Below are 18,271 nucleotides of genomic sequence, written 5' to 3' on the forward strand. Positions count from 1 at the left end.
TAAGTAATGCAACAACTATGCATGCAATTCAGAGGTCCGGAAGAAAGAGCAAAAGAAATGTCCAAGCTAAGCTAGCAAAAAGACCCTTCAGAAAAACAAGATATCAAAACACCAAGATATTTGAGAACACCTGCTGCTCAGACCACTTAGAATATAATGAAAATCTCCTATTCTGAAATAAGATATCTATGCTTAATGCAAAAATGTTCCTTTTTCAGATGTCAGTCAACTAGCACCATACCGGTAGCTCCTGGAATAAAGGATGGAGAAATAAGCTTTTTTTTTGTGAGAGAGTAGATCAGGCAGTGCCCACAAGATGATTAAACTCTGGAGTTGCTTCATTAGAAAAAAGGTAAAACTTCCTGCCCAGGGCAAGGTTTGCTATAATTCTCAAGTCTTGGCTTGGTTCCCCCCCAGCATAAGGGGAAACACAATTACCAGAGAAAAAGCATGATCTAGTACAATAAGGAATAGTAACGAAAACATCTGAGAAATGCTGGCCTCCAGACTTTTTTGGTCCTCTGCTGTTCTGAAATGACACATGCACGTCCATTATGAAAGCAAGAGTCTGGAGGGGAGGCCTTGAAATAACACATATAAACCATACAAAAACCCAGAGATACACTAGCAAATGTTCTAGTAGGATGTTTTGAAGTCCTAGAAGACTGTGGTATCAAAGGGAAGGAAGAGGGTATCACTTTCTTTTATGGAAGGGGAAGAAGGAAACGCTTTCATTCCCTTTTTTCTGCCTAATACATCAGTTCGGTATTGTCAGTAAGCATCTGCATCATGAGATGTCATGAGCTGAAAAAGCCTGCATTGAAAACAGATGTCTGATTTCTAACAGACACTAAAAAAGATTTTACAAACTATTTCTTTTGCATCTATAGCAGATCCAGATCTACTTCCTCACACTTGAGAGGAATGGTTTACAATTCATGTATCTATAAACAAAGAGATGCAGAAGGCAACTACCCTACACACTTGTTCTGACTTCATCCACCCATTCAGCAGCAGCTTGACATTGACAGGGTGAGATTCCTACTTGGACAAGCAGAATCTGCTAGATGCACAGACTGATGCTAACTTCCTTCCAGTAGGTGACAACAAGATGACATCCAGCATGACGAATGTAGCAGGAAAGTTTTAGACAGCTGCCATATACTATCTGACATCTTCCCCAAAACACTATCTCCAATACTTGCTGAAGGTAAAGCAACAGGGACATTACACATCTCACATCATGGGCAGGGGAGAACTAAACCAGTTGAAAATGTCTAATCTCCGATGCCCAGTTGTAACTGTTTCAGGATCTGCTTCTCAAAATTGATTCAATTTCAAATGCACGTGAGAAGTGGAACCTGCACAGAGAATGAAGAACCCCAAGAAAACCTCAAAGTTTGGCTTTGTGTTTTACAGGTGCAAAAGTCTATTAAATCTACAACACTACATAGTCTTCCATTTTCCCTTCACCTGTCGTGATTATCTTGGACAGAAACAGCACAATCCAGCCCAAAAATAAAAAGCAAGAGATTTGATGCAAGACTGAGAAGACCTTGCTAAAAAACAAAGCAAGACAAACACCCTGATAAATCCTTCTTTCAGCACACTCCGATGGACTACAGAATGATGTTAATGTGGAGTCTTCTGCTCACTGTGATTAGTCCTTCTTATTGTTATGGCACGCAGTTTCACAGGGGAGGAAAGGGGTATGGATTATGATCCACTCTAGAAGGGATGACTGCTGGGAACTGACACTTTGCTGTCAACTGGAAACAGATAAAAAGGCTGTTACTGCATTGGGAAATTTGGGAGATTTTGTGCCCCAAGATACAGACTTCTCTGGCGTCATCTGTGAGAGGGAGAGAGGTAACTGGAAAAGCTGGAGGGAAAGAATGCAGGCCTTCTTAAAAGGCTATCAGAAGTTACTTTATCTTGAAACTAAACTTAGAATATGGTGTCCCTGGTCTAGAAAAGCCTAAAAATTAGACCTTGTACCTGCAATGCCCAAATAAAACCAGATTTCTGCTGCAAGAGTTAACCTGAGCAACCTGATCTAATTTGGCCTGCTCTGAGCTGAGGCTCAGACCAGATGACCTCTAGAGGTCCATTTCAAGCTATATTATTCCATGATTCCTTTACTGATGAAGTCTAGATTTCAGTACAGCAAAAGTTCTTGCCCTGTAAGCACCAATGGTGCTCTTGGGACACCCTGGTATACAACTGAGCATTGTTAACACTCAGAACTGAAGCTGTGGATTGGGAAGGCAATTGAATTGGTGCATCACCACAGCTATACTGAAGGCTGAGGGGTGACTTTAAGACTTTGAAGCAACTGAACTGCAAAACCAGTAGGACACAAAGATCTGTGACACCAGCTGCCTATTGTACTACTTCACAAATAGAAGAATTAAGCTTCATTATCACATTTCCTATTCCAAATCTCTGCAATTAAATGACCTTTTGAAAAGCATTAGCAGGAAGTCTAGCAAAGCACAAGCAATTAAGAACGCCATATCAGGTAATCAGAAGTTATAGTCAACTTCTGACAGTCAAGACTACAAAGCAAACATTTTTTTCTTTAAAAAAAAAAAAAGGTGCTTCATGCTATATTTCCTTTATAGAAGGTACATCTACAGAACTGACCACAACTGTGCTGTACAAACTAGCTTTAGAGCAGCATACTGATTACTTCAACAACACACAATGACACCAGTTTGCTAGTTTATCTTCGCTAAAAGTTAAAGCTATCTACATGTGTAAGCATCTATTCAGTAAGACTTAAGATGACAGCAAGACAACTCTTTGCACATAACTCCCTTTTGGCAACAGGAAATGAACTTGCATTACTATATTATGGTTCAAAATTTCCAGCTACAAATTTGAAAATTTTCACACACAACTAAAATTGCAGCTAACTTCATGTCATTAATTTCAGCAATTTAAACCAACAGACACAACAGCCAAAGACAATTGCACCGTGGAGGTCAAAGATCAAGACCTGGTGAGGGGAACAAAAAATATCTGTTCAAGAAGAGGTTCCCCTAGAGTAGCGTGAAATGAACCAACAACAAAAAGATCAATTAAGCCATTTTCAAAACAGATTTAGACAACACCAAATGTGCTTATTTCCACGAATGGGCTCAGCGTGGAAGGGATTTGCAAAGGTGACAAGAATAATCTAGGTTCGTTCACAATTGCAACATTTATTCAGGATAGCCTGCTGCCAAAAGTGCAGAAAACTCAGCTTCAAACAGGAAGGCAGAATGGAAAAAGGGCAAGAGAAAATAAATTGACAGCAAATGTTCAGGTCACTTTTAAAAATATAAGCTATTTTGGAAGAAAAAGTAGAAGCTGCCTGGTATTTATTTGGAGAGAGTTAAATATCTCAAATGTTACAGGATACACTGCAGAGTTAGAGCAGAGATTCCTGACTGCACAGTCAGCAATATAGAGCCACATGGGTGTTTTTATGCTACATGGGTGTTTTCCATGCCGTGCATCTCCATGTTTAGGTTTTCAAGAGTTTGTTAACCTAGGTATAATAATGAATTGGGACTAACTTGCTGTAGTTCTACAGCACTGAACTTTAGCTGATAACACTCCCAGAGGGTTTGCAAGGGCTGTACAGAGACATTTAGTACTCTTGCTTTTTTTGCTACTCTGCTCAGGTTTAGCAGGACTGGCACAAAGCCTAAGCTCATAATTCCAGTATCTCCAAACTGTGTTCCCTAGTGCTGCTGGGACCACACATGTCTGAGCTTTCCCAGCACACAGCCAGCTAAAAAAACTAAGAAGGCTTATTACCTCAGGCCACACACACTGTATGCAACTGGCTGTAGTGCTTTCAGACTGAGCTAGCCCAGGAGGGAGCAAAGTTGTGTTCACAGTTGTGCTGCAGCTAATACACACCACGTGGATAACCTACAATCTGGCCAGTCCACGTGAGAGCTAACTACATTTTCCATACTAAGTTTTGGCCTTCCTCTAAAGGAGCATTATTTCCCCACTCTAAAACTAACATACTGCATACAAGAGTGTTTGTATACAACAAAACAGGACAGACTCACCTTTAGCTAACCATAGTATTTCAGCCCAGAGACAGATGAGTAGTAATAGAAAGCAGTTAACATCACCAGAATTACAAGGTGCATTTGGCCAAACAAACATTATTTATGGTATGGAGTAATTTTTAATAGACAATTTATGTTTTGAGTCATCAATAGGAATAGCTTTAATGTTGCTAAGATACATCAACTGTACAGGGAGTAGCTTGAAGGTTTAGGAGGAAGAAAGGAAGAACATTTACTACCTGGCTAAGAATCTACTGGGTACTTACGGTTCAATGCTGACCGGGGTGGCTTCCCCCACTACTGTAAGAACAGGAGGGGTAACTTCTGAACTATCTGCAAGGAAAAGACAGAACTGTTCAGACAGCTCATCTCCACATTTGAGATACATTCTTCACACAGCTTCTAAATCTAGCTGGAGCTATCAATCCCTCAAAAAAGGTACCGAAGTGCTAAAGGAGTTTAAGATGACCAAGAACTTACCTTCCAGTCACCATCAACATCTTAGTAATAACTATTTACTGTCACCTCAGTTCAAGATAATGACAATCTATTATAGAGAAACTGACTTTTCCATTCCTAATAATGTCAGTAGGGGGTGTTGCAGATCACTTGCGAATGCATCTTAACATGCATGCCCAGGTGGAAGCAACATTGCATTTCCTCCATCCTAGCTCCCCAGACTATCACGAAGTCCCAGTTCCACACAACCACAACTCCTAAAGTCATGATCTTCCTCCTATTACCCCACAGTTCCTAATCATAAATTAGCCAAGAAAGGAAGGATAAAGTGAAACTTACTTGATCTAAGCAGAGTTCTGTGAGCACTTTTAGGAGTCATTGGAGGTGGAACTGAATGACCACTTGAAGAGAGAATAGCATTAAAATATAGTCCAGATCCTTCTCTCACTGGACTAAGAATCGGCGGAGGAGTGTAAGGAGGTAGCTCAAAGTTCCTATCTGAAGGATGATCTGCCAGACGGACAGGGGACCGTAAGTGGCTCTGATATGGAGTAATGTTAGAATAAACAGGTGGTGCAATAAAGGTGCCAGCTTTTGGTGGTATGAAGAGTGGCTCAGGTCTTGGCCGCTGCTTTGGTTTCCGGGCAAAGCCCTCTGCTTCATCCTTTGGAACAGCATCTTCGTGCTATTGAAAAAAATTACATACTTAATTTTAAAACTTCAGGTCATTTGAAAAACTTCAGTGAGATGACAACATTCTTTCACGGCAGCTCAAAATCTAGATAGGGCAGCTGGAGGGCTTCTCAACAATTAGCACAAAGGGAAAGAGGGAGAAAGAAGATGGGGAATGGAATGGACACAGGAACTACTAGGTAGCAACACTAGCTCTAAGGGCTTACAAAGTTGTATTTTACAAGAACTACACGTCTGGTCCAACCTTTGTTTGGAAAGATAATGACCTCATGGTAGCTTTAAAAGAGGACACAAAAGTATAGCAGAACCCTGGTACAGATATAGGGTGACACCAAAGAGTGATAAGAGTACAGAAGACAATATAACAATATTGTCTTAGATGCTCAAGCATTTAAATGCAGAGAAACCTCCTTAGATGCTTGCCATTTGTCTTGTATCCGAACATTCTATTGTACTTCTGAATAGAAGAGACAAAAAAACCCAACAAACCAAAAACCCACTCAACAGCACCATACTTAAGGGGAACACTCAAGTACTGACCTTCAGAACCTCAGTAAGAGATTTAAGTTCCATAAGAATAAATCTTCACTTTGGATTTTATTCATATACAGAGGTATGTGCACTACTCACAATTTATTATCTATGTATGTATGGAGAAAGCACTCTTTACTCAGACAGACTATTTATTCTAGTGTTATTGACCATCTGGCTTTATTCACTGTGTAGTAGTGGGGCACTGATTGGCTGTACTAGCATTAGCTGTAGGTCATGAAAAGCTAGTGATGCCCAAATATATGGCAATATTATTATGAAAAAAATCCACAGTCCCCAGACTACATCCATTCCAAGTTCAGGCCTTAAGATCAAACTACTTTAATAGAAAAGCATATGGATAAAAACTAAATAATTAAATCTAACAGATTTCGCTCATCTTTGGTTTCTTAGTGTATCCATACCTGATTTGAGGTTTCCACGTTCGTACTACGATTAGATCGCCTCCGAGTGACTATCACAGAAGGCTTGCGTTCACAAGGAGCTCGATCATTCATTTGGCCTCTCTGGAGCTTTCCATCCTCAGACTTTTCCTTTCCAAGGCTCTGCAAGTCAATTTTTCTCACTGGCACAGACACAGGAATGATAAGAGGCACGAGGCTGTTATCCTCCCGGGCTCTTTTGGGAGCTGGTGAAGAACTGGCAAATTCCACAACACTTTTTGCAGCTGTAGGTGCTGGTGCTATCAGCACACTCTTCTTCTCCTCTGAAGTATCCAGTTCCTGAGAAGAAAAAGAGATTCCTTATAAGTTCTGTAGTGTTTACATAATAGATCAGAGGATATCCCATATTCAGCGTATATCAAGTTTCTCAATGAAATTTGCAAGCTGAAATGGATTTGGAAAAGTGTTACTGGAGGAAAAAGAATACTTCACAAAAGCATTACCAAAATTTCTTAGAAGTACTTGAGGATTGCCTGAAGTCTCAACTGCTAGAATATTTGTATACACCATTCTTAAGTATCATTTCACCACCTATGGTTTGACATTTTATTTTCCAGATGAATTTGTGCCCTGCCATATAACTTCCAACAAAGGTTCTTAAGTTTTAGTAATGATCAAAAGCTGCATATTATTAATTTCAAGTATTGGACTTCTATTTCAGGAAAGACTGAACCATGATAATCTTAATTAAATCTCTCATACAAAAAACAGAACTAGCTTTTCACTGCATTTTTTCTGATTTACATGACAGAAGCACCTTTCCTTATTATAACTGGAGCCTTTGAGGTTTGTTGTTTAACTAGGCTTGAGCCTGAAAGACTTTAGCTCAGCAGAATCAACACGGCATAACGCTGGCACTTTTTGCATTAGTATTACAGCTTCCATGTCTCTGCTTTCTTTTACTCATGGAAACCCTAGAAAACAGAGCTCCAAGGAGATGGGAATGAAGGATGAGTTACGGAATAAACACATGGATACTGTAACACCAAATGGCTTCAGGTATTGTTACATGAGTGATTTCTAGTCCTTCAGCTGACTATCCACATGTTCACTCGGCTCTCAATTCAAAAGCAGTTGCCAGCTTACTTAGAAGCCAGATGTTAAAGCAGAACTTTCAAAAACACCTCTCAAGGGATGTAAAAGGCCTTCTTGAGCTCTGATGAAGTGCAATCTAGAAGCTGTAGAAGATGGTCCTTTTGGTGTTTCAGAATTTCACTCTAAGAGCTCTGCTTGGAAAGCCTTTGGATAGGATTAGGTATACAACCTCATCCTCCATCAGAGCCACAATCTACTGAGGAATCCATCTGAACAGCTGTGTTTTGTAGGTAGAAACTAAGGCACATTATCTCTGAGGTATGACAAGAGATCTCCAACCTGGACTTCCAAAGTTTTGCAGAGGTTTACTGAAGTCCTCAAAAAGAATCTATTGTGAGCCATTAAGAATACCCAATTCTGATTAAAAAGCTAGCATAAGCAGGTTCTGTCATACGGATTCAAACACCTCCCCAGTCATTTCACTGTGGTCATAGATCAAGCAAGCAGGCTTCACTGATGAGCGAGAGAACATGCTCCAGCTGGCCCATGAAGAGTCAACCCATTATAGCTAGAAGGACACCAGACTGAAGTGCCACTTTGATACTATATTTATATTGAGGGAAGCACAACTGTATTGTCATAAGATGCATCAGTCAGAGCCTGGAGTTGGTGCTCTGGCTTCTCTCCAAATGAGAGTCCTGGTAATTTTTGTTGCTTTTAAGAGCAAACAGGTCCACTCTGGAACACTAAGCCTTCCAAAAAAGCTAGGTGCCAAGCTTGTGCAAATAAAATCAATCATATCAAGAATATTTAGGACTGCCCCCTTCCAAGACCTTTTATTAGAATACAGCTAAGTGTGCACAGAAGGGTTTAACCCATAAGCGATGCTGCAGTTTAGAAGTCTGACTGCTTCTTCACAGAGACTGGAGATATCTGCCCCACCACACAATGATGAAACACAAAATTGAAGAGTCACAGTTGGCATCAGCTGCCCCAGACTGCACTGCAGAAGGAATTAATGAGCATATTACTCCAGGCTGGTGATATGCCCCTGTATTTTCCCAGAAGACTACCAATGTTGGATTTGGAGGGCATTCATCATGCTGACAGATACATCACTAGGGACCACTACCTCTAGGTAGTAAGGAGCTCTTTTAAATTTTTGTAGCCTCCTTTCACTACTTCAGGAAAGAGAGACTAACAAGGATGCCTTTTTAAACATATAAACAGGTCAGCTACTGGAAACAGATGCCTACTTCCACTAGTCCGCCCATACCTGAAGAAACAGCTCACATACGGCTTCATGCTGCTATACATGGGTCTCCATTCATCAGGGAAATTTATGATGTTATCACTTTATTACTGAAGCCTAGTTAAACATCTGGGATAGCTCTGGGGTCTTCTTCTGGCAGCGAGATCCACAGTAAGATAGTTTTGCACCACTGTTTAGAATGGTGCGTTCATACTACATTCTTCAGACCACTGCCAAGAAAAGTCTTGGTTTTAATCAGATTACTTTTTCCTCCTAATGTAGCTGTTACTAGTGCAAGCACTCTAGCATACTTTCTGGGTACCTGAGAGAATAACTGCAATCAAACAAATAAGGGCAATATGAATACATGAACAAGCACCAATTCTGACCAATCTACAAACCTCAGATACTTCCTGTGTGCTACACAGATCTCTGTAGGTCAAGAGACACGAACTAATTTCCTGACTACAAGGAGGAAATTATGGCAGCTAGTCACACAAAAGATGTCACATTTCTTTGGCTGTATGATCAGTTAAACCATGCTCTTTTTATTTTCAAGATTGAGAGGTAACCAGCAAAGGACCCTCTTCCTTGATGATGGGAGAGATGACCCCTTCGAGAGAAAAGAGAAAGGAGGAGACTTGAGCAGTAGTAGAGATAGAGAGAAGACACCACCGGGAATTTAATATAAATAGTTGAGACATCCTTAAAGATGCTCTGGTCCACAGCAGAGCTTTTCTGGTCATGAAAGATCATACATACCTAAGGTTTATTAAGCGGGGACATGACTTATTTTGGAATTAAGCTATTTTTTTCTGATCCCTAGTCTCTCAACTGTTTGATTATGCTTAGAGGTAAGCAGAAATGACTCTCTGAATAAGGGACAGGACCTTCATTTGTAGAACTGCCAGGGGATTTTCAGCTAGCTCAGCACCTCTGTTGCAGAATTTGGGGCAGGAAGGCTGCTGGATAACTCCAGCAAGTGCAACTTGTTGCACTTCCATTTAGATTCTTGCATAAATATTGAGGGATGAACTAGTGATCTACAGTCCTCCAAGACACCCACAGAAACCCATCAGTCATTTTGGCATTGATCCTGTCTATCCCTCAAGTGGTTTCTAAAAAATTTAGAATTCACAGACAAAACCCAATTGCAATAGCTGGAAGAATTGTTCCAAGGCCACTGCTGTGATCAGACAAGAAAACACACTAGCCTTTTAGAAACACCTGCCAGTACAGTGCTTTCTGACATCATTCTGCATCTTCTTGCTAACAGTAAAGGTAGATTCTCTCTGCAGTCAGATTGAAGCTTGTCCATGAAGGAGGTGAGTCCAGAAGTGCAATTCCACAAATAAATCTTTTTTTTTTTTTTTTTCCTTCCCCTTTTGTATGCAGCAGCTGGTGCCCTGCCCTGTACCAAGGGAAAGAGGCCAGGTAACTAAAACCTCTGTCTCCCTTCCATAAAGGAATATTTAAATCCAGACAACCTTAAGACGACCATTTTAGATCTGAGAAAAGTTTTCTGCACTATTAAAGAAAACAAATTACACTGCCTTTTTGCATGTAACAGTTGTATGTGAAATGAAACCATAAAACTAAGAGTTGAGAATCTGCTGCAGCCTGTAAGCAGCAATAAGCTTGCACCACCTGAAAAAGGCAGGCACAGTATGATGGGCAGTTCTGATGCAAAGCATCAGTTGTGACACTGCATGTAGACAGATACTGCTGTCCAAAATACTGTTTTCACATAAGGTACACACACCTACATTGGAATGTTCAAACAACTGCTTCAAATTATGAATGTGTCTTCTTTCATCAATAAATTAACCCTATGGCCTTCTTACATGCTCTTAACATAACCTACACTACAGAAGGGTTCTAGGTTGTTTATAACAGAAAGACGCTGACAAGAGAAGCAGACCACTCTCCTCCAGTAAACAAGTTTTCTTTTTCTCCCTCACGTGATATCCAACCCCCTTAAAGGTGTAAAATCCATCAGACCTCAGGTAAGAATCTTATCATCTTTCAAAACCTCATCCTGAAAGCCTGAAGCGATCTAAACATAAAGAGTTCTTCTGCTAGTGCCATCATGGAAGCAAACAAGCTGCTTGCATAACTGCAAAGAACAAAAGAGCATCTGTCAAAACACTTCTCTGTTTGGTCTTTACGTTATTAATCAAGCTGCAAGCAGACATGCCTTCAAACGGCCAATTTCTTGCTTCGCCTCTCAGCACCTTTTTTCCTAGATGCTCTATTAGCTTTTTCTTGCCACTGTGTTGGTGATCAGACTGCAATGTGAATTGTAGGCCTTACTTCAATATAAGCATACAATGGCTGGGAGGGTATGAGCAAATAGCTCACACTGCTAACTACTACTAGTTTTCTATCAAATCTGCTTGTTCAACTGGAGTTAGAGCAAAACGGATTGAAAACAGCATCAACAGTCACTGGTTGCTGTCTGCTGTGCAAGAGATGGAGTAGGCTATGGATATTTGCTTCGTTGTTTATTAGTTTGGTTCTTTCACTCAAACAGCACATCCCCCTAAGGAAGGGATTGGAAAACATGGCCAGAGACAGACTAGGAAAAAAATGATGATGAGAACAAGAGAGGGAATAAAATTCCCTTCCCTTTGTTGCCTGACTGGGCAGCAACTCAAGTGGCAAAACTGTAAGTAAAAAGTAGCTCATGCTCTAACACCCATATTTCACCAGCCTCTGACAACAAAGCTTCCAAATAAAAGTGTATCTTTACTTCTCATAAGAGGCACTCAATGAAAGATTAGTCAAACCACAACTGAAAGAAAACCTCAAAAAATCCCCTTCAGAAACCCCCTACCCAACTCCAAAAACCCCACCACTTGCCTCCCCTAGGCTAGTTTATTTTGAACCTTGTCATTTTGCCATATGGAATACATACTGTACAGTTAGACTAATGGGACACCAAAAGGATGAGAGTAGTGAGCTACCTAATCAGCCAACACTAAATTTCTTCCCCATCAAGCCCTACAGAGGGTCTACAGGCAGACTTTATCCTCAGGTTACCAATCTCCAAATATTTGCTGCAGGTCATTCTCAGAAACAGGTTACCGCATCAGGCAGACTTTTGTTATGCCTGGTATAAAGTTCTTCACGTGCGGCTTCCTCAGGCTTTTAATATTTGGGAAATATTGAACATGTAAGTTGCATTATGTACTTTTTAGATAGCACAATTTAGAAACACTTCAATTGTTAAAACTGAAAAACTGGCTGATAAGCAGCAGTGTTTTAACATAAAAGGAAGAGAATGTTAAATTGATAAAAAGACACCAAGTGAACTGCTTATACTTGTCTCTCTAAATTCCTGATCAGCTTGAGGCCTAAGCTCAAAACATCTGTATTTTGAAGCCCTGGGATAAAATCACATTCGGTATTAATGAAATAAAACTGCCTCTAGGTGGTTTCACTGCACTAGATCTCTGTTCTCCCACATCTATGAATTACAGTAGCTGAACCTACATGCCACCACTCCAGAGCTGCCCTTGCTGCACTACAACACTTCTTGCATCAAGATACCACCCTATCCTGCAGATGTACATAAATTCTTCTCATTTCAGCCCTATTTTGTAGTCTAAAACATGCTATATTGGTCAGGATGTATACCTTACCTTTACATTCTGAAGAGAAGCCAGCTCAACAGCTTTTTGGGCCAAAGTTAGCAAATTGGCTTCTTGAGAAACACGCCGTCTCCGTCGTGTACTCTGGATTACACCACCTCTGACACCCTGAAAATCATTAGTTCTCTGAGCGTTTTCTTCAACTGCTTCTGCCTGTTTCTCCCCATCTCTACCATTCTGGGCTGTGGCTTGCCTGTCTACTTCCACCTGGCACAGCTCACTCTTGACCAGGACATCCTTCTGCCCCAGATCCATTCTCTTGGGGTGCGAATAGCTACTTTTGTTGTGGGCCAGTGATTCAGGCGGCTGCTGTAATGGGACCTCTTGCTGATGTGTTTGCCAGTGATGCAGAAATAAATTGCTAGGTTGTTCTTCTGCCTGCTTGGAAGCCAACACTTCTCCTGCAGATGTCAGCGGGACACCTTCTTTGGAGAGTCTCCGTGACCTTCTTGGAAAAGGAATCTGGGTCTGAGGTAGCACAGTCTGTTGGTTCTGCTCTGTTAGAGCCTTGAATAGTTCCTGGTTCCTCTCTGTTTGCTGAAACTGGTGTGCCATCATGTGATGCTGAGGTGCTGCAGCTGCCACATGAGGCTGTGCTATGGAAGTGGTTTGCTGCAGACTGAAGGCTTGTGTGGCAGCTGCCTGCTGCTGCTGCTGTTGAGGATAGAAATTTTCAAACAGTTGTAGCTGGGGAAGAGCTTGCTGTTTTTGTTGAGCAGTAAATGCTGGACTGGAAGAAGCTGGGGCTTCTTGAAAGACATGTAACAATTCAGGAAGACCCTGCTTTTGGCCTTGGTGACCAAAAGCAAGTTGGAAAGGCTGTAACGGCAGACTTTGATTCTGCTGCTGCTGTTTCTGCATCTGATGAAAAGAATTTATCTGAGCTTGCTGTCTAACCAGGGCTTGCTGCTCCAGCTGAGCCTTCTGGGACATCATCTGCTGGACAGCATCTCCATACAAGTCCAGCTGTGACACAAACACTCCTTTCTCTTGATTTCTTTTAAGGGCTTCTGGGTGGCCATAGAAGCCTGGGGCACCAGCATTGGAGTGGGGTCCTTTGGGGTTGCCCCCAAAAACCATACTGTGGTTCCACATCGAAGGTGGAGACTGCCAGTGGCTGTCACCCCTCTCTGGCAACCGGTTTCCCATTAGTGAATTCTGCCATTTGACAGCTGTTACCGTCTGGGACATCATCATTGATTCTCCCCTATCTTGACCGTAAACAGAGTTCATCAGAGCAACATTGTTGGGGGCATTTGTTAATCCTCCTGCATGAGAAATCTCCATAGTTTGGGAGACCGGTATATTCCCTCCATGACCATAGTACTGTCCTTCCTTAAGCTGCTGCTGTGGTTCTTTTGATGACACAGCTATTTCCTGCTCATTAAAATAGGCAATTCGTTTCCCAGTCCTTTTGTTTGAAGACTTTTGCTGAGCTTGAAGATTCATAGTTCAGCCTATTCTCCCAGCTGCACACACCGTATTTACAATCCACCCATCCCTGAGGGTGGGGGAGGAAAGGCACGGAAGTCTCTCTTTTCCATTCAGTTTTAGTAATAAAGGGCAGGAAAGAAGTCCAGATGAAAGTGCATCCACTTCCTTTTTCTTCGTATGTTTCTCCCACTTCTTTTCACTCTTATCCTTTGTGGTTCAGAGGTCAGCAGGGTCCACTTAGTTACAGGTCCTGAAATAGAGAAGTAGTTGCAATGAATCAACAGACATAACTGGCATATAAACCCTCACGTGATAAGCAACAATGTGTATGTCCCATTTCCCATGGAAATGAAGATCAGGATAGTATGTGTGAGAAATAATAGATCTGACCTGCTAGAAGAATGTAAAACAAAACAACTTAGTTTTACAAAACAGGTATCACACTGTATTTGCATGATGCAACTTCCAACTGCACACAGACTTTTGACTAATCACTCAAGCTCATCCTGAAGGTTTTTCTCTTAAACTCCCTCTCCTCTGGCCAATTACTTCTGTGTCTTCCTGTAGCCAGAAAAATCTGGTTTTAATATGAACTCAAAAATACAAACCAAAAAAACCCCTCATGAATCGCCAAAAGAAAAATAATGTGTCAGGCCACATTTCCCAAAGACATTTAAAACACACACATGTACACAAAGGCTGCACCCAAACACGCAGCAAGATGCTTGATTCAGTGTTTTGAAGGGAAAGATCAGGTGGCAGCCCATCATTCATCCCCCCTCCCCCAATCATTACAGTTGCTTTCCAATTAAGAACTGCCCACCAAGCATCCAAGCACGGAAGACAGGGCCTGCTCAACCTGTTGCCCTTTCAGATGCTTTCTTCAACAGCTGAAAGCAACTGCTCCTGCTCAGGTCACACTCATGGAAAAGTAGTTCAGGCAGATTGTTACAGCTGCTCCCAGACACCAGCAAGTATCTGTTAGTGTAAAGCTACAAACATAATAGGAGAAAGCCTTTCCAGAACATGCAGCCTAAGACAATTCTACACTCCCCTTCCACAGAAAAAAGCTATCCACAAACTTAGGCTTTAAAAACCTAGTTGGCAGGATTAAGGCCTAATGTGTTAACACATACACCAGTATTTCTGTTAGGACACCTAAAACCTTTTAAGAAGTTTAGTTTTAAATTTAATTAAATTCTTAAACTACTACTAACACTCAAGTTATTAAGTGTAAGTCTCTATTACTCTCTCTCTTCAATATGCACTCTGTTCCACTTCAAATCACACTGCCAATATATTTCAGAAAGATTTTAATAAATTGTTAAAAACCTACTCTTATTGCATCCCTTCTGCTAAAAAATCAAGTTTCTCTTAGTGGAGCAGGTAAGACTAACACACACATCCCCTCCAATTAAACCTGCAATCCATTTCTCTCCCTCTGTAAAATGAAAAATAATAAAACAAAATCATAAAGCACACTTAAGCCCTGTAACATGAGCTTCCTCTAAACGGATATGGCTATGGTGCAGATTTTAATACTGAGGTGGGGTTGGGAGCCTGATGAGGAGGAAAAGACAAAGAGTTTAAATTAACTTACGTAACTTCCACCTCGGAGGCCAAGATTGGCTTCAGTGCTACTGGAACCATGGGTCTGTGCTTCAGAGCAAAGTGACTCACTTCCTCAGGCTGTTACATAGCTGTTCCCCCCACACTCCCTCCCCCTTCGCCCTGGCTACAAACCATGGACCTCTGCCACCCCGTATCACAGAGCCAGGGTGTTCCTCCCTCCTCTAAGCACGACGTCTCGGCTCATTTTCCAGTCGTCTCTCAACAGGACGAAAATAACTCTAGGAGAAATTATGGACACGTGAGATGGAAAATTCTCTCTAAACTGCAACTAGTACACAAACGAGGATTTCATAAAGTAAGTTTTTCCTATTTCAAAACTTCATTAGGAGAGGAAAAAACATCCTACAGCAGGAAACTGGATCCCTGGTAGCAAAAATGTAGAGGTGGTAAGGTTGCTCTATGCCTGTCAGGAGCATTAATGTTATTCTCTCTCCCTGCTTTTTGCAGCACTGCTATGAACGTAACAGAGCTAACAACTAAACCACAATACCTGAGGTAACACTATTAACAGTGGTTTCTGACACTATCTTACTTTCTGAAATCATCAGAAGCTATTTTTCTCTCCGAACTAGACAACCTTGTAACAGTTTTCCTTCCACCGATGCTTCTGCATGCTTTTGTATTGATCAGTCACATAATTCTGATAGAAAGAATGCAAGTTTCTCTGTATATCAGAAGGCATTACCACTAGATCAAATTTAAACCTGCCAGACAACCTTTAGAAGCTCTGCTGTACATTTTCTACACTTTGAGGAAGAACGCAACGATAACTGCCCAAAAGCTGGCATACAACTTCAAGGGTCCTTGGTTTTAACACTTAAAGAAAAAAAAAAAAAACAGACAGCTGATGCTGTTCTTAATAGCGGTGGCTGAGATTTGCAACTACCACAAACACAAGCATCCAGAAGACCTTTAGAAAGAGGGCTTTCAGGTTAGTAAGAAGTGTTGTGTTAGCACAGCTCTCCAAACCTCTGCTTGTGCGGATTTTGGCTCTGTTTTTTCCATTACTAGATAAGAAGCCACCGGCATTGCAAAGCCTAACTGAGACCACTTCAGAACTGCACCTATCTAGGAAAGAGATATAACAAAAGTATTAAGATGCAAAGTTTACAAAAAAAAAAAAAGTAAATTCAGAGATAACCTAAAGGAAGGAAAGGACTATGTACTTGTGTGTTCCATAAAGGGAGTCCTAAAAAATATTATATGCCTCTTGGGGAGGTTATCTTGTCACTTGAGAAGACTGTAGTGACTGAAGAACAAGTGAAGTTACAGCAACACAAAAACCAGGATAGTGAAAATGACACTACCGGGAAGAAAAGAGATTTAAGATACTTTGAAGAAAACATCCTTACTGAACATCCTGGTTCTCCCAATTGCATGCAAAAATAAATAAATCCTAAGAGATCACCACGACAAAAAGAGGATTTGGTGCATCCAGTACTAGATGGTAAAAGAAAACATCACAAAATTAGCTTTTTAGAATTTCTTTCTACATAGAAAAATCACAGAAAAATATCTTGTAGGTCATCCTAATAATAACAGTCCATAGTTTAAGCTGAAGTGATAGATGTTCAAGCTGCAGCATGACTATGCTCCAGGAAAGCTCACACTTGGCAGCTTCACTGGCTGAGCACTGCTGGCTCTATGACTAAGCAGGCTTCCTTCCCTGAGGTTGAGGGATGAGCTCACATTATCATCATCCTAGCCAATTACCAGCTTTGGGGTTTTTTCTTTTGTTTTACTTTAATTTCAGCACAAGAGTCAGCCTGCAGTAGCACAGTAAAATGGCAACACACTTCCAGGCTTAAGTGTGCTTTGCAGCAGCAGTATGCCCCGACCACTTCCTACCTTTGAATAAAGCACAGAGCCAGTTCTGATACCATAATTCCCAGAAAATACTGTGTCTTGCCTCCAAATATACTGAAGAGTTATGAGACCTTGCATTGCTTTTACACTGCACAGAGAAAAAGCAGAACCTAGCATCAGTATATTTTGTTTTAATAACTCTAAGATCTGGCATCCAACATCATCAGTTATTTTCACTTCCAGGAACTTCTGGCATGCAAGAACATCTCTCAAACTTTCTTCAGGTGAATAGAAAATGTATATCACCACCTTTAATACTGTAAATATTTTCAGATTTCTACAGAATTTTTCCATGTTGCAAGGCTTTCTCTTCTAGACCTAAAAAGATTGTCAAATTAGATACACATACTCCCAACAGGCACTTATGCAGTATTTTCTGGAATGAAAAAAACATAAGCAAAGTAACTTATTTTATAAACTACTGAGAGAAATTAGGGTTGGCATTTTTAGCTAAAACTTCTCCAGCATATCTGCACTAGAGTTAAAGAATAATCATAAACACATATAAAACAGCACGTGGGCTAGATTTAGGCAAAGTCTCCTCAAGGACTTAAGTATACAACAGGACTAAGGAGGAGTCTCTGCCTGCATCCAGGATGCTGTTCTCAAATTAATAAAGTCCTTTCAAAGCAGAGCTATCTGAAGAGTGCAGGGCAGAGGCACTCACTAGGCTGGTACCAGCCCTGAGCACCCATTAGCAGATTTTACTCAACCCAAAGTAGGTTCTGCAGAATCATTTAGACATCCCTATCTGTTGCAACTATCTTGTCCCAATTTATCATTAGCCTGGAGAGTTTGCTATAAAACCTTTTTAATGTATTTTTTTAATTGAAGTTAAAAGGTTATTTGATTTAGAGGACAAATTAAAAATGCTCAATTACAATCATTTAATATAAAGTATCTTTATCTCCCTTTAGAACTTTTTGCCTGTATATTTAACAACCACTCACCATTATTCCATTTCTTTAAATATTCTCTTCACTAAGTATGTGCATTTTTGTACAATTTCACCTATCAAGTTCACGACCTCACACACCATAGTAACCTTAAACTCTACTCTTCAGCCCACCTGTTGAGGGCTGTGTTGTCCTGTACTTTGCTTAGTTCATTTGCTACTTTGCATGATAAGCAAGTTTAAATTTTGCACATTCCTAATCTCCTTTGTGACCATTTGCACAC

The 18,271-nt window shown here is 40.8% G+C and overlaps 1 protein-coding gene across 3 annotated transcripts in view; it reads right to left on the reverse strand.

Moving 5' to 3' along the window:
• The window catches only part of MIDEAS (mitotic deacetylase associated SANT domain protein), a 62,610-nt gene that overhangs the window by 15,257 nt on the left and 29,082 nt on the right, over positions 1 to 18,271 (reverse strand). For all 3 annotated transcript variants that reach the window (XM_069784327.1, XM_069784326.1, XM_069784328.1), the window contains exons 2-5: positions 12,152 to 13,844; positions 6,182 to 6,499; positions 4,872 to 5,217; positions 4,340 to 4,406 (exon numbers count right to left, since the gene is read on the reverse strand). In XM_069784327.1, coding sequence (XP_069640428.1) covers positions 4,340 to 4,406; positions 4,872 to 5,217; positions 6,182 to 6,499; positions 12,152 to 13,609 — 2,189 coding nt within the window. In that variant the 5' untranslated portion in view covers positions 13,610 to 13,844. The remainder of the gene's footprint in view (positions 1 to 4,339; positions 4,407 to 4,871; positions 5,218 to 6,181; positions 6,500 to 12,151; positions 13,845 to 18,271) is intronic.

Source organism: Haliaeetus albicilla, chromosome 5 (assembly GCF_947461875.1).
Source record: "Haliaeetus albicilla chromosome 5, bHalAlb1.1, whole genome shotgun sequence".
NCBI classification, from domain to species: Eukaryota; Metazoa; Chordata; class Aves; order Accipitriformes; family Accipitridae; genus Haliaeetus; species Haliaeetus albicilla.